Source organism: Heptranchias perlo, chromosome 3 (assembly GCF_035084215.1).
Source record: "Heptranchias perlo isolate sHepPer1 chromosome 3, sHepPer1.hap1, whole genome shotgun sequence".
NCBI classification, from domain to species: domain Eukaryota; kingdom Metazoa; phylum Chordata; class Chondrichthyes; order Hexanchiformes; family Hexanchidae; genus Heptranchias; species Heptranchias perlo.
The window spans coordinates 41,729,326-41,745,189 of record NC_090327.1 but is presented as its reverse complement, the minus strand read 5'-3'; the positions used below and the strand labels follow the sequence as shown (position 1 = coordinate 41,745,189).

General features: G+C 41.6%; 1 protein-coding gene across 3 annotated transcripts in view; it reads left to right on the top strand.

Moving 5' to 3' along the window:
* Positions 1-533: 533 nt before the first annotated feature.
* Positions 534-15,864, top strand: part of ints8 (integrator complex subunit 8) — a 105,158-nt gene continuing 89,827 nt past the window's right edge. The window contains exons 1-2 of one of the 3 annotated variants that reach the window (XM_067979216.1): positions 534-685; positions 15,175-15,322. In XM_067979216.1, coding sequence (XP_067835317.1) covers positions 15,193-15,322 — 130 coding nt within the window. In that variant the 5' untranslated portion in view covers positions 534-685; positions 15,175-15,192. Of the gene's footprint in view, positions 686-1,012; positions 1,138-15,174; positions 15,323-15,864 lie in introns of those variants that run through there. The other 2 variants (XM_067979206.1, XM_067979208.1) reach the window with 2 other exon arrangements.

Genomic DNA, 15,864 nt, shown 5'->3' with positions numbered 1-15,864 from the left:
GATACATGAATGTATTGCAGACCATTTTGATGCACCTGCATTTGTTGGACCCTCATTATCTCTACCTCCTCATTTAAACCATGCGGACGTTCGGAATCCCCCCACACACAAAAAAAATTCCCACCTTCATTACTTAGAAATGGAGCGACTCAAATGGTGGAAGCAATCGACAGTCATAGAAGGAAAAGTGTTGACAGGATGAGACAGAGAACATGCGGCGCGCGATAGCAAGAGGGGCGCTCGTCTCGCGCGTGATCAGGGGAAGGTTCCACAGGCCGACGGTTGCAAGAGGGGGGCGCTCGTCTCGCGCGGGATCCGGGGAAGGTTCCACAGGCCGACGGTTGCAAGGGGGGGCGCTCGTCTCGCGCGGGATCCGGGGAAGGTTCCACAGGCCGACGGTTGCAAGGGGGGGCGCTCGTCTCGCGCGGGATCCGGGGAAGGATCCACAGGCCGACGGTTGCAAGGGGGGGGCGCTCGTCTCGCGCGGGATCCGGGGAAGGTTCCACAGGCCGACAGTTGCAAGGGGGGGGCGCTCGTCTCGCGCGGGATCCGGGGAAGGTTCCACAGGCGAACGTTAGGAAGGGGAAGTGTTCGCGTGACCCGGCTGTTGTTGCTGGAACGAGTAACATGTTTCTCGCAGAGCAGAGGTGCTGAGTGCAGTTTAATAATTCGGTTCATCCTTAAAGTAAGTCGTTTATCATTTATTTGGAACCACCATAGTCACTCAGTGTTGCGATAAGATGGGGATGTCTTTTTTTGTGGAGGGAGTTGCGCAAATTCTTTGAGGCTTAAGAAATAAAAATAAACCGCAGATGAATAGGGAATATTTGGGCTTCCCCGTCTTAGGATGTGAAGATCTTAACTTGTTTTTATTTTGGAAATTCAAAGCAATGGGAAGTGTGTTTGGATTTTAAAGTAATGATTTTGACGTAGAATGACTGAGAAGCTCTTTGTACACAGTTTAGTGAACTATCAAAAGATTTACAGTGGTTCAACGTCTTAACTGTGTTAGGTTTCAAAACAATAAGGCTGAAACAAAATGCTACTTCGGGGATTATAAAGAAAGAGGGCTTCTCATCATTCCGACAAATGAGGTGTAGCTCAGACTTTCGAATAAACAATGATTGGTCTGTGATGGTAAGTGGCTTTTAGACTCCTTACTACTACGACCAAGCCTAGGCTTGCCTTGTTTTTTTTTTAAAGCTAACAACATTTTGATTTATCCTTCAGAAACAGTTCATTGGTCCCAACTGGTCTATACTCCACACCAGTCTCCTCCTTCCTTACCCTTATCAGCATACCCTTCTACTCCTTTCTTCATCATGTATTTATCTAGCTTCCCCTTAATCATAGAATCATAGAATGGTTACAACACGGAAGGAGGCCATTCGGCCCATCGAGTCTGTGCCGGCTCTCTGCAAGAGCAATCCAGCTAGTCCCCCTCCCCCACCCTATCACTGTAGCCCTGCAATTTTTTTCCCTTCAAGTACTTATCCAATTCCCTTTTGAAAGCCATGATTGAATCTGCCTCCACCACCCCCACAGGCAGTGCATTCCAGATCATAACCACTCGCTATGTTTAAAAAAAAGTTTTTCCTCATGTTGCCTTTGGTTCTTTTGCCAATCACCTTGAATCTATGTCCTCTGGTTCTTAACCCTTCTGCCAATGGGAACAGTCTCTATCTACTCTGTCTAGACCTTTCATGATTTTGAATACCTCAATCAAATCTCTTCTCTGCTGTAAGGAGAACAGCCCCAGCATTTCCAGTCTATCCATGGACTAAAGTCCCTCATCCCTGGAATCATTCTAGTAAATCTCTTTTGCACCATCTCTAATGCCTTCACATCCTTCCTAAAGTGCAGCGCCCAGAATTGGACACAATACTCCAGTTGTGCCCGAACCAGTGTTTTATAAAGGTTCATCAAAACTTATCTACTTTAAGTACAGCTAGCCTTTCTAGTACTACCTCTTCTTCAATTTTTAGTCCATCCACTGTCTCAACTACCTCTTCTGTTACTGTGACTTTGGCAACATCTTCTTTCTTGGTAAAGACAGATGCAAAGTACTCATTTAGTACCTCAGCCATGCCATCTGCCTCCATGCATAGATCTCCTTTTTGGTCCTAATCGGTCCCACCCCTCCTCTTACTACCCGTTTACAGTTTATATGCCTATAGATTTTTTTGAATTCCCTTTTATGTTAGCCGCCATTCTATTCTCATACTCTCTCTTTGCCCCTCTTATTTCCTTTTTCACTTCCCCTCTGAACTTTCTATTTTCAGCCTGATTCTCTCTTATCAATCTGACATACGCCCCTTTTTTCTGCTTCATTGTACTCTCTATCTCTTTCGTCATCCAGAGAGCGCTGGCTTTAGATGCCGTACCTTTCCCCCCTCGTGGGAATGTACCGAGACTGTAGCTGAACCATCTCCTCATTAAAGGCCGCCCATTGTTCAATTACAGTTTTGCCTGCCAATCTTTGATTCCAATTTACCTGGGCCAGATCCGTTCTCATCCCACTGAAATTGGCCCTCCTCCAATTGAGTATTTTTACTCTAGAGTGCTCCTTGTCCTTTTCCATGACTAATCTAAACTTTATGATACTATGATCACTGTCCCCTAAATTTTCCCCCACTGACACTTGCTCCACTTGACCCACCTCGTTCCCCAGAACCAGATCCAGTAATGCCTCCTTCCTCGTTGGGCTGGAAATGTACTGGTCAAGAAAGTTCTCCTGATCAAACTTCAAAAATTCCTCCCCCTCTTTGTCCTTTACAGTACTATTTCAGTCTATGTAAGGATAGTTGAAGTCTCCCAATTTTCACTACTCCATGGCTCTTGCACCTCCGTAATTTCCCTGCAAATTTGTTCCTCTATATCCTTCCCACCAGTTGGTGGCCTATAGAATACATCCAGGAGTGTAATGGCACCTCTATTGTTTCTTAACTCTAAACAAATAGACTCTGTCCTTCACCCCCTCAAGGACATCCTCTCTCCTTAATCAATACTGCCACCCCCTCCTTTCTTTCCTCCCTATCTTTGCTGAACACCTTGCATCCAAGAATATTTTGTACCCAATCCTGCCCTTTTTTGAGCCAGATCTCTGTTATTACCACACCATCATATTCCCATGTGGCTAATTGCACCTGTAGCTCACCAACCTTGTTTACTACATTGCGTGGGTTAACACACATACACTGTAAACCTATCTTAAATGCATCTATGCTATTTGCCTCAACTACTCCTTGTGGTAATGTGTTCCGCATTCTTACTAGTCTTTGGATAAAGAAGTTTCTCCTGAATTCCCTATTGGATTTATTAGTGATTATCTTATATTGATGACCTCTAATTTTGGACTCCCCCACAAATGGAAACATTTTCTCTGTGTTTACCCTATCAAACACTATCATTATCTTAAAGACCTCTAGGTCACCCCTCAGCCATCTCTTTTCTAGAGAAAAGAGCCCCAGCCTTTTTAGTCTTTCCTGATAAGTATATCCTCTCAGTTTTGGTATCATCCTTGTGAATCTCTTTTGCATCTTCTCCAATACATCCATATCCTTTTTATAATATGGAGACCAGAACGCTGTCATTGAGTTTGAGAGTGACGTACTTAAGTCAAGAACTAGTGTCTTAAACTTAAATAAAGCTGATTACATAGGTATGAGGGGTGAGTTGGCAAAGGTAGATTGGGAAATTAGATTAAAGGGTATGACGGTAGATCAGCAATTGCAAACATTTAAAGAAATAATTCAATATTCTCAACGAATGTGCATTCTATTGAGAAATAAAAACCAGCTGGAAAAGTGATTCATCCATGGCTAACTAAAGAAGTTAAGGCTAGTATTAGATTAAAAGAAGAGGCCTATAATGTTGCCAAGAAGAGTAGTAAACCTGAGGATTGGGAGAGCATTAGAAACCAGCAAAGGATGACAAAAAAATTGATGATAAGGGAGAAAATAGAATATGAAATTAAACTAGCAAGAAATATAAAAACAGATTGTAAGAGCTTCTACAAGTATGTAAAAAGAAAGAGAATAGCAAAAGTAAACGTTGGTCCCTTAGAGACTGAGACAGGAGAAATTATAATGGGGAATAAGGCAATGGCAGACACGTTAAACAAATATTTTGTATCTGTCTTCACAGTAGAAGGCAGAATAAGCATACCAGAAATATTGGGGAACCAAGGGTCTAATGAGAGGTACTAAAAGTAATTAATATCGGTAGAGAAAAAGTACTGGAGAAACTAATGGGACTCAAAGCCGATAAATCTCCTGGACCTCATGGCCTACATCCTAGGGTTCTAAAAGAGGTGGCTGCAGAGATAGTGGATGCATTGGTTGTGATCTTCCAAGATTCCCTAGATTCTAGAACGGTCCCCGTGGATTGGAAGGTAGCAAATGTAACCCTGCTATTCATCAAGAAAGGAGGGAGAGAGAAAACGGAACTACAGGCCAGTTAGCCTGACATCAGTCGTCGGGAAAATGCTGGAATGCATTATTAAGGAAGTAGTAACAGGGCACTTAGAAAATCATAATATGATTAGGCAGAGTCCACCTGGTTTTATGAAAGGGAAATTGTGTTTGACAAATTTATTAGAGTTTTTTGATGATGTAACTAGCAGGGTAGATAAAGGGGAAGCAGTAGATGTAGTTTATTTGGATTTTCAAAAGGCATTCGATAAGGTGCCACATAAAAGGGTGTTACAGAAGTTAAGGGCAAATGGGATTGGGGGTAATATATTAGCATGGATAGAGGATTGGTTAACGGACAGAAACAGAGTAGGGATAAACTGGTCATTTTCAGGTTGGCAGGCTGTAACTGGTGGGGTGCTGCAAGGATCGGTGCTTGGCCCTCGGTTATTTACAATCTATATTAATGACTTAGATGAAGGGATCGAGTATAATGTGTCCAAGTTTGCTGACGATACAAAGCTAGGTGGGAAAGTAAGATATGGGGAGGACACAAAAGAGTCTGCAAAGGGCTATAGACATGTTACGTGAAGGGGCAGATGGAGTATAATATGGAGAAATGTGAGGTTATTCACTTTAGTAGGAAGAATAGAAAAACAGAATATTTTTTAAATGATGAGAAACTATTAAATGTTGTTCAGAGAGATTTGGGTGTTCTCGTACGAGAAACACACAAAGTTAGCATGCAGGTACAGCAAGCAATTAGGAAGGAAAATGGCATGTTGGCCTTTATTTCAAAGTGGTTGGTGTACAAGAGTAAGGAAGTCTTACTACAGTTGTACAGGGCTTTGGTGAGACCTCCCTGGAGTATTGTGTACAGTTTCGGTCTCCTTACCTAAGGAAGGATATACTTGCCTTGGAGGCGGTGCAATGAAGGTTCACTAAATTGATTCCTGGGATGAGATGGTTGTCCTATGAGGAGAGATTGAGTAGAATGGGCTATATTCCCTGGAGTTTAGAAGAATGAAAAGTGATCTCATTGAAACATATAAGATTCTGAGGGTGCTTGATAGGGTAGATGCGGAGAGGTTATTTCCCCTGGCTGGAGAGTCTAGAACTAGGGGGCATAGTCGCAGGATAAGCGGTCAGCCATTTAGGACTGAGATGAGGAGGAATTTCTTCACTCAGCGGGTTGTGAATCTTTGGAATTCTCTACTCCAGAGGGCTGTGGTGCTGAGTTGTTGAGTCTTTTCAAGGCTGAGATAGATAGATTTTGGACTCTAGGGGAATCAAGGGATATGGAGATCGGACAGGAAAGTGGAGTTAAGATAGAAGATCAGCCATGACATTGAATGGCGGAGCAGGCCCGAGGGGTCATATGGCCTACTCCTGCTCCTATTTCTTATGTTCTTAGAATTATGCACAGTACTTGATGTGTGGTCCAACCAAGGTCCTATACAAATTTCACATAACTTCTCTGCTTTTCAATTCTATCCCTCTAGAAATGAACCCCAGTGGTTGGTTTGCCTTTTTTATGGCCTTATTAACCTGTGTCGCTACTTTTAGTGATTTGTCTATCTGTACCCTGAGGTCTCTCTATTCCTGTACCCCATTCAGACTCTTATTATCCAAGCAATATGTTCTTCCTACCAAAATGCAGCACCTCACACTTGTCTATATTGAAATTCATTTGTCAACTACATGCCCATTCTGCAAGTTTATTAATGTCGTCTTGCATTTTAAAGCATTCTTCCTTTGTATTAACTACACCCCCCAATTTCATGTTGTTCCCAAATTTTGAAATTGTACTTCCGATTCTCAAGTCCAAATTATTAATGTAAATTGTGAACAACAGTGGTTCCAGCACTGATCCCTGTGGAACACCACTTCCCACCTTTTGCCAGTCTGAGTAGCTACTCTTAATCCCTACACACTCTTATGTTTTGTAGCTAGCTTGCTATCCATTCTGCTACCTGTCCCCTGACTCCATGTGCTCTGACCTTAATCATGAGTATACAATGCAGTACCTTATCAAAGGCTTTTAGAAAATCCAAATCTATTACATTTACTGCATTGCCCTTGTCTACTCTTTCTGTTACTAGTTCAAAGAAATCAATAAAGTTGGTCAAGCATGACTTTCTCTTCTGAAATCCATGCTGACTGCTCTTTATGATATTTTCATTTTCTAGATGTTTTTCTATCACATCTTTGAGTAATGATTCCATTATTTTTCCTACCACTGATGTTAAGCTAACTGGTCTATAGTTCCCTGGACTTGTTCTAACTCCCTTTTTAAATATAGCAATAACATTAGCTGTCCGCCGGTCCTCTGACACTATTCCCTTTTCCAATGAATTTTTATATATATGTAATGGTGCCTCAGCTATCGCTTCCCTTACTTCTTTTAATATGCATGGATGCAATCCATCCAGATCAGGGGTTTTATCCTTTCTAAGTTTGATTAGTTTATCATTTATCTTCCCTTTTCTATCTTAAATGTCTTTATACCTTTTTTGATCCCCTCTACTACCATTCTGCTACTGGTTAGTATTAGTCTCCATATTAGTCTCCCCGATAAATACTGAGGCAAAGTGACTATTCAATATTTCTGCCATTTCGCTGTCATTACCTTTGAGTTTATCTTGTACATCCCTTAGTGACCCTATCCGTATCCTGATTTTTCTTTTGTTATTTATGTGTCTTTAGAATACTTTACTTTTTTTATATTCCTTGATAATTTAATTTTGTAGTTCCTCTTTGCTTTCCTAATTGTTTTTTGACATCCTTCCTAACCTCCTCGTATTCCTTTTTGTCATCCTTTCCTTTATTGTGTATGCCTTTTTTTAGTTTGAATTTTACCCTTATCTCTTTATTCATCCATGGTGTTTCATTATTGGCTAGTTTGTTCTTGTTTTTTAGAGGAATATATGGCTCCTGAACACTCTTGATCACCATTTTAAATATTTCCCACTGCTGTTCTAGCTCTATGTCTGTCAAAATTCTTTTCCAGTTTACCTTCCCTAGTTCCATTCTCATCCCCTCAAAATTAGCTTTTTTCCCCCCAATCTATTACTTTGGTCTTTGTCTTATGACTTTCTCAATCATTATTTTAAACCGTATTATGTTATGATCGCAATCGTCTAGATATTCTCCTACACTTACTTCTCTTATCTGCTCTGGTTCATTTCCCATTTCCTCTTGTTGGGCTTCTCACATACTGGGTAAGAAAGAAGTCTTGTATACACTGTTAAAAACTCCATTCCCCTTCCCCTACATCTTCTTGATGTGGAGATGCCGGTGATGGACTGGGGTTGACAATTGTAAACAATTTTACAACACCAAGTTATAGTCCAGCAATTTTATTTTAAATTCACAAGCTTTCGGAGACTTCCTCCTTCCTCAGGTAAATGTTCAGGAGCTCCTTGAAGCCTACGCATTTATACATATAGAACAATACATGGTGTTTACAGAATGCCCCTGCAACTGCCCGTTGCCCGGTGATTGCCTTGGCAACGGGCAGTTGCAGGGGCATTCTGTAAACACCATGTATTGTTCTATATGTATAAATGCGTAGGCTTCAAGGAGCTCCTGAACATTTACCTGAGGAAGTCTCCGAAAGCTTGTGAATTTAAAATAAAATTGCTGGACTATAACTTGGTGTTGTAAAATTGTTTACATCTTCTTGCCAGTTTATTTGGGTGTAGTTGAAATTTCCCATGATTATTATTTGACTTCTACAACACATTATAGAGTAGGGGTATCAAACTCAATTTGACATCCTGGCACATGGCGTGGGCCCCATTCATCAAAAGTTATTTGGACACACTGGGGTAGAAATTAATTTGAGTTTTGCCTGTTATTTGGCCGTAAAATGGGTGCATTGTATACTAATTTCTGGGTGTGAGGTTCTACACCTAATCTCCGCTGCCATATTGGTCCACCCTGTTTTTGGCGTACCTGACGGCTGCCAGAAATCAGCATTGGATCAATTTAAATATGTAAAGAAGGGTCCTGCGCCTGTTTCAGGACCCCTGCAGCACAAAATTTTAAAGGCACAGTTCTCCCAGACTGTTGGATGCAGCACCCGGCAGATTTACCAACCCTAAGCACAGCACACCGTGGGCCGGATGAAACTTTTCCGTGGGCCGTATGTTTGACACCCCTGTTCTGGAAGTTGTAGCAACTGCTTTAGTGAATAGTAAATATTCCAGTCTAACCACATGAATCTAGCTGGTTTTTGTAAAGTGGAAATGCATAGCTCATCACATCCGCCTTTGAGCTATTGACATAAGGGGCTGGCAGCATGGTGTGAGTACAACATTGTTATCTTTGTAAATAACTGGGAATTCTTCCAGAATAAAACAAATACAGGAAAGATAGGCAACGCTTCATAGTATCGTAGTATGGTACAGCACAGATGGAGGCTATTCGGCCCATTGTGCCTATGTCAGCTCTTTGAAAGAACTCTCCAACTAGTCCCACTCCCCTGCTCTTCCCCCATAGCTCTGTAAATTTTTCCCTTCAAGTATTTATACAGTTCCCTTTTGAAAGTTACCATTGAATACCACGGATTTGTCAGAGGCAATTCATGTTTAACTAACTTGATAGAGTTTTTTGATGAGGTAACAGAGGGTAGATGAGGGCACTGCAGTTGCGGCGGTGTATATGGACTTTCAAAAAGTGTTTGATAAAGTGCTGCATAATAGGCTTGTCATCAAGATTGAAGCCCATGGAATAAAGGGGGCAGTAGCAGCATGGATACAAAATTAGCTAAGTAACGGAGCAAAGTGTAGTGGTGAACGGTTGTTTCTTGGACTGGAGGGAGGTGTATGGTGGTGTTCCCCAGGGGTCGGTACAAGAATCACTACTTTTCTTGATATACATTAATAACTTGGACTTGGGTGGACAGGGCACAATTTCAAAATTTGCAGATGACACAAAACTTAGAAGGGCAGTGAACAGTGAGGAAGATAGTGATAGACATCAAGGCAGCATTTGACCGAGTGTGGCACCAAGGAGCCCTAGTAAAATTGAAGTCAATGGGAATCGGGGAAAACTCTCCAGTGGCTGGAGTCATACCTAGCACAAAGGAAGATGGTAGTGGTTGTTGGAGGCCAATCATCTCAGCCCCAGGACATTGCTGCAGGAGTTCCTCAGGGCAGTGTCCTAGGCACAACCATCTTCAGCTGCTTCATCAATGACCTTCCCTCCATCATAAGGTCCGAAATGGGGATGTTCGCTGATGATTGCACAGTGTTCAGTTCCATTCGCAATCCCTCAGATAATGAAGCAGTCCGAGCCCGCATGCAGCAAGACCTGGACAACATCCAGGCTTGGGCTCATAAGTGGCAAGTAACATTCGTGCCAGGCAATGACCATCTCCAACAAGAGAGAGTCTAACCACCTCCCCTTGACATTCAACGGCATTACCATCGCCGAATCCCCCACCATCAACATCCTGGGGGTCACCGTTGACCAGAAACTTAACTGGATCAGCCATATAAATACTGTGGCTACGCGAGCAGGTCAGAGGCTGGGTATTCTGTGGCGAGTGACTCACCTCCTGACTCCCCAAAGCCTTTCCACCATCTACAAGGCACAAGTCAGGAGTGTGATGGAATACTCTCCACTTGCTTGGATGAGTGCAGCTCCAACAATACTCAAGAAGCTCGACATCATCCAAGATAAAGCAGCCCACTTGATTGGCACCCGATCCACCACCCTAAACATTCACTCCCTTCACCACTGGCGCACAGTGGCTGCAGTGTGTACCATCCACAGGATGCACTGCAGCAACTTGCCAAGGCTTCTTCGACAGCACCTCCCAAACCTGCGACCTCTACCACCTAGAAGGACAAGAGCAGCAGGTACATGGGAACAACACCACCTGCACGTTCCCCTCCAAGTCACACACCATCCCGACTTGGAAATATATCGCCGTTCCTTCATCGTCGCTGGGTCAAAATCCTGGAACTCCCTTCCTAACAGCACTGTGGAAGAACCTTCACCACACGGACTGCAGCGGTTCAAGAAGGCGGCTCACCACCACCTTCTCGAGGGCAATTAGGGATGGGCAATAAATGCCAGCCTCGCCAGCGACGCCCACATCCCATGAACGAATAAAAAAGAAGACTTCAAGAGGATTTAGACAGGCTGGTGAAATGGGCGGACATGTGGCAGATGAAATTTAGCACAGAAAAATGCGAAGTGATACATTTCGGTAGGAAGAACAAGGAGAGGCAATATAAACTAGAGGGCACAATTCTAAAAGAGGTACAGGAACAGAAAGATCTGGGGGTATATGTGCACAAATCGTTGAAGGTGGCAGGATAGGTTGAGAAAGCAGTTAAAAAAACATACGGGATCCTGGACTTTATAAATAGAGGCATAGAGTACAAAAGCAAGGAAGTCACGATGAACCTTTATAAAACACTAGTTCGACCATAACTGGAGTATTGTGTCTTTAGGGAAGATGTGAAGGCCTTAGAGAGGGTGCAGAAAAAATTTACTAGAATGATTCCAGGGATGAGGGACTTTAGCTGGGATTGTTCTTACAAGAGCTGGCACAGATGCGATGGGCTGAATGGCCTCTTTCCGTACTGTAATCTTTCTATGATTATGCATCTGCTTCTACCACACTTTCAGGCAGTGCATTTCAGATCATAACAACTCGCTGCTTAAAAAAATGTTTCGTCATGTCACCTCTGGTTCTTTTGCCAATCACCTTAAATCTGTGTCCTCTGATTACCGACCCTTCTGCCCCTGGAAACAGTTTCTCCTTATTTACTCTGTCAAAACCGTTCATGATTTTGAACACCTCTATCAAATCTCCTCTTAACTTTCTCTGCTCTAACCAGAACAACCCCAGCTTCTCTAATCTCTCCACATAATTGAAGTCTCTCATCTCTGGTACCGTTCTAGTAAATCTCTTCTGCATCCTCTCTCAAACCTTGACATCCTTCCTAAAGTGTGGTGCCCAAGTAATATAAACCAAGTAGGGATGAAAAGACTCACGAGAAGCATTGAGGCATCAACAGACTATCATTTAAAGTGGACGGTGGGGTGGCGGGGGAGGAAACAAGATCTCAGAGGAGACAGGTCGTAAGATGGAAGGCAGCCAACAAGCAGGTACAGCATCAGAAACTTGGAGAGATTCACATTAACCTGAGACCGGAGATAAAGTGACACTGAGGAACATGAGAGGAGGAAAATCTATAATAAGTTGTAGATACATGAATGCTGGGAGCATTAGAATAAGATGCCAGAACTGGAATTTGTTGTGGCAGTAGGGAACTATGATGTGGTGGGAATGTCGAAAACATGGCTAAATCCAGATGATGGGAATGACTATACTGTTCAGGGGTGCAGAACGTTTAAAAAAGACAGTGGACACTTGGGAGATAGAAAGCCACAAAATGAATTATTCTGGTTAGCCACCTCTAATGCTCAAAAAAAATCCAAGCTAATGGTAGGGATATGCTGCAGGCCACTGTGCCAGAATAAGGAGGACGACAATTTGCTTGAGAAAGTGATAGGAAAGTATATGAGAACTGTAACGTTAATGGGAAATTTCAGTCAACCTCATATAAACTGGACAAACCCAAGTGGTTTAGAGTTCAAGTTTGTAGATGTAGTGCTTGACTGCTATTTGATCATGAGAGGTAGCCTTGAAAGACAATGCTCATCTTGATCTAGTATTTGTTAATGACCCAGAAAATGTACAAGATATTGAAGTTGTTGCACCTCTGTGGATAGCAACCACAAAATTATAAAGTTTAATATGATCTGGAAGTCAGAAATACTTAAGACCAGGAGCCAGAAGCATAACTTTAAAAGGGCTAGTTTTGATTAAACACCACTCAGTAAAAGATAAATGGAAAAACGTTAAAGGTATAATACTGAGGAAGTTGGATGAATACATTTCCAAAATCAACAAGCTCTGACTAAGCAGATGTAAACCCTAAATGGATTAACAAACAAATTAAAAGTGAGATTAGTGTCTTTTACAAATCCTGCAGGGAGAAAGGAGAAGGGGATCACCAGGATGAATATGAGAAAATGAGAAACGCATTAAAAGTATGATCAAAGGGGCAAGGAAAAACATAAAACATAAGAAATCGGAGCAGGAGTAGGCCAGACGGCCCCTCAACCTTGAAAAATGCATAGCAGCTGAGGCTAAGCATAACAGTAAAACATTCTTTCAGTACCACAAAGGTAAGAGGGCAGTCAGAAGAGAGAATGATTATTTTTACCACATGGACTGCAGCGGTTCAAGTAGAAAGCCCACCACCACCTTCTCGAGAGCAAGTAGGGTGGGCAATAAATTTCAGATTTCCAGCACTTTTCATTTTGTTCTTTTTATGTAAAATACTCATCAGGTTTTGAGACATGCAGCAATAAAATATTCTGACACAGGCAAAGACCTGATATATCCCTTCATAGCACAGTGCTTCATACAGGCTTGATATTTTAAATCTATACTTTTTGATTTAAATCACAGAAAGCACAAGGGAAGCGTACTTACATACAATCAGACTGATCATCCGTAATAAATAAACACCAAGCACAGGATTACTGAAAGATTGACTGTAATTTCGTGATGATAAAGACAGATATCCTAGAGACAGATACAATTAATTTCTAGGTGGAAATTAATTCCACCTAAACTAAACCAGAGGGTTGCTGCATTCTTTGTTTGTCACAATTCCATTCTGTGAAGTACATTACCAAACAAAAGACTTTATGCAGGCCAATGGGGTGATGTAAATCCAACCCAATAAATATAGACACCAAGATCTTGCTATTAATTTATTAGTGTGAAAATATAAAATGTGGGTTATTATTAAACATAACTTTGTTTACAAATTTACAAACATCCAATAGTCTTCTAATGTTTGTATCAAATGAATACCATCAGTTTAGTATCATCTTTCCCCAACATCATCCATAAGTAATCGTTCACTCAGTTTATTTTTTTTTAAATGAGATTTTAGATGAGATAATTTTCCACCTGGTATGTTTTCTGGTTTCTATTTTTCAATTACTTCTCCCATCCAAGTTTCCTTAGACAACGCATTGTTTCCTAACCAACAAGGCAGGCAAATGACAGTGCAGTTCAGCCCCTGCTGATGTCGCTATTGAGTCATCCATTAGATGGCATGCATAAGCATACTGGAGCAACTCAGACTTTTTTTTTCCCCTGTGGAGAAGCGTCTTGCTCACACATGACAGCCTGGAATTTCCTGCATCTCTGTGTTATTTGCCCCCAGAGACGAGCGCAATCTGGGTGCAAATCCAATATGCAGCCTATAAGGTTGAGGAATTTTGGGCGTAAGTACAAGAAGCCCAAATCTCCTCAATATTTTACGATCGTCTTATCGAATCCTCCGCCCGAACACATCTCTGCCCACAGTAACGGCCCCACCTCCCAAGTTACAGAGTCTTGTACGTGATTGTCCTGCAATTGCATTTGCACAGAGGCTTTCTTCAAATTACAACCAGATTTTCAGGCGCAGCAGGGAACAGTCATTTTTATGGATTGGATATTTGGACACAAATGGAATCAAGAGATTATAGGGATTGGGTGGGAAAGTGGTGTTGAGGTAGAAGATCAGCCATGATCTTATTGAATGGCAGAGCAGGTTCGAGGAGCCGTATGGCCTACTCCTGCTCCTATTTCTTATGTTCTGGTGTTTTCATTGAAATTTTTTGAGCATTTTAAGAAAATATATATATCCTCACTGAGACCTGCTCTGTGTTTTTGTCACTTTGTCATTTTTATGGCATAAGTATAAGCCACATAAAAAATTGAAAAACTTGCCCGATTACAGGTTCTTAAACATGCCGTGCCTAATGTGTTAAATGAGTTGAAACTTTAATTTTTATAATTAAAGAATGAATATATGGTATGAGCTCAGTGTTTTCCTTGGGCCCTGATTGTTTACACTGATTTTTGCTGATTTACTCCCATTTTATGTTTGGGAGTATTCTAATGAGCAGGAAATTTGACTGTACCTCGACATCAACAGGATGGGGGAAGGAATGGGTGCATCTTCGGGTCTAACTTTTGGGTTGCGCCCATAGAGGAAATTTCACTCTCGGTGCAGTCAAGACCAGGAATTGCTGTGTAGGAAATTGGAACTGTGAAATCTGTTCTGTATTGTACCCTGTGCCACCTAAATATCATTGCTAACAAGCTGTGTTACTGTGCTCCTCTCTGTAGTCATAAACCCAAATTAGCATGGGATTGTTGTAAATGTTCTTGAGTAATAAACAGCATATAATTAAGCACTGGGAGCGTATATGAAACTCAGTATAATCAAGGTTTGCCTATGCCTCCAGCGCTATTGTTCATTTTTGTTTGTGAAGCACCTTTTTTGGGACATTTTCCTATGTCAAAAATACTATGTAATTGCAAGTTGTTGTTCTAATGTGTTGATCTCCAGCAAGTAGACCAATATCACCTAAGTTCACCTGTCATTCAAATCACATCACGAGATGGAGCAGTTTGTGGTGGCTGAGAGCTCCATTTTGGGTAAGGGTGGGTGAATAAAATTGCCAAGATTAGCTCTGCCCTGTAGGAAATGAACATGTATGGATATTTGTGAAGTAGCATTAGCATTGGGCATGGCTTCAAGTCTAGATAGTATTTCCTTCTGACTAATGTATAGTTCCATGATGGAAGACTGTAAAGGGGAACTATTTTTATTGGGCTGGGTGCTGGGAAATTTTGCCTCAGTTTAATTTCCTTTATTTCTTTCAGAACTAGCGCTGGAGCAGAATGAGTGCAGAAGCGGCTGATCGTGAGGCAGTGACCTCTAGCCGACCCTGTACTCCACCTCAGACGATTTGGTTTGAGTTCCTGTTGGATGAAGGACTGCTTGAAAAACATTTGCAGAAGTCTTACCCAGGTACATTCAGGCATCTTGCCTCAGAAGAATTGTGCCATACTGTTTACAGCTGCTGCTTACAGAAAGCAAGTGTTCCAGTAATTACCGTCACTTTCTTATGTCGAGATCATAAAATTCTGTTACTGCAATCATACTGAATTTAAAATCATAACTGTCAATGGGCCTTTTTTATAAAAGAAACAGGAAGCAGAACATCTGAGCTACTCAGCAGTAACGTATTACAAGAAAGAAAACTTGCACAAGAAAACTGCCATCCTTTAACTAAATATTTTGGTAACTTCTTGGAAAAAATCACACACGTTGTTAGACAGGCTTAGCAGAAAACATTTGATCTATGAGAACAGCAGTAAGCATTCTATATAAAATTTAAAAATGCTGTTTTATTCTCCATTTCTTGATTCTTTGGATATCAGAATTTTCCCTCCTTTCATCATCCTTTGTGTCTGAAAATGAAATGGAAAACTGGAATCGATAGGGACTACAGATTGCTGCAAGCTTTTGAAAATGTGTTCCAGACTTGTAGTTTGTTGCTTCTTGAATGA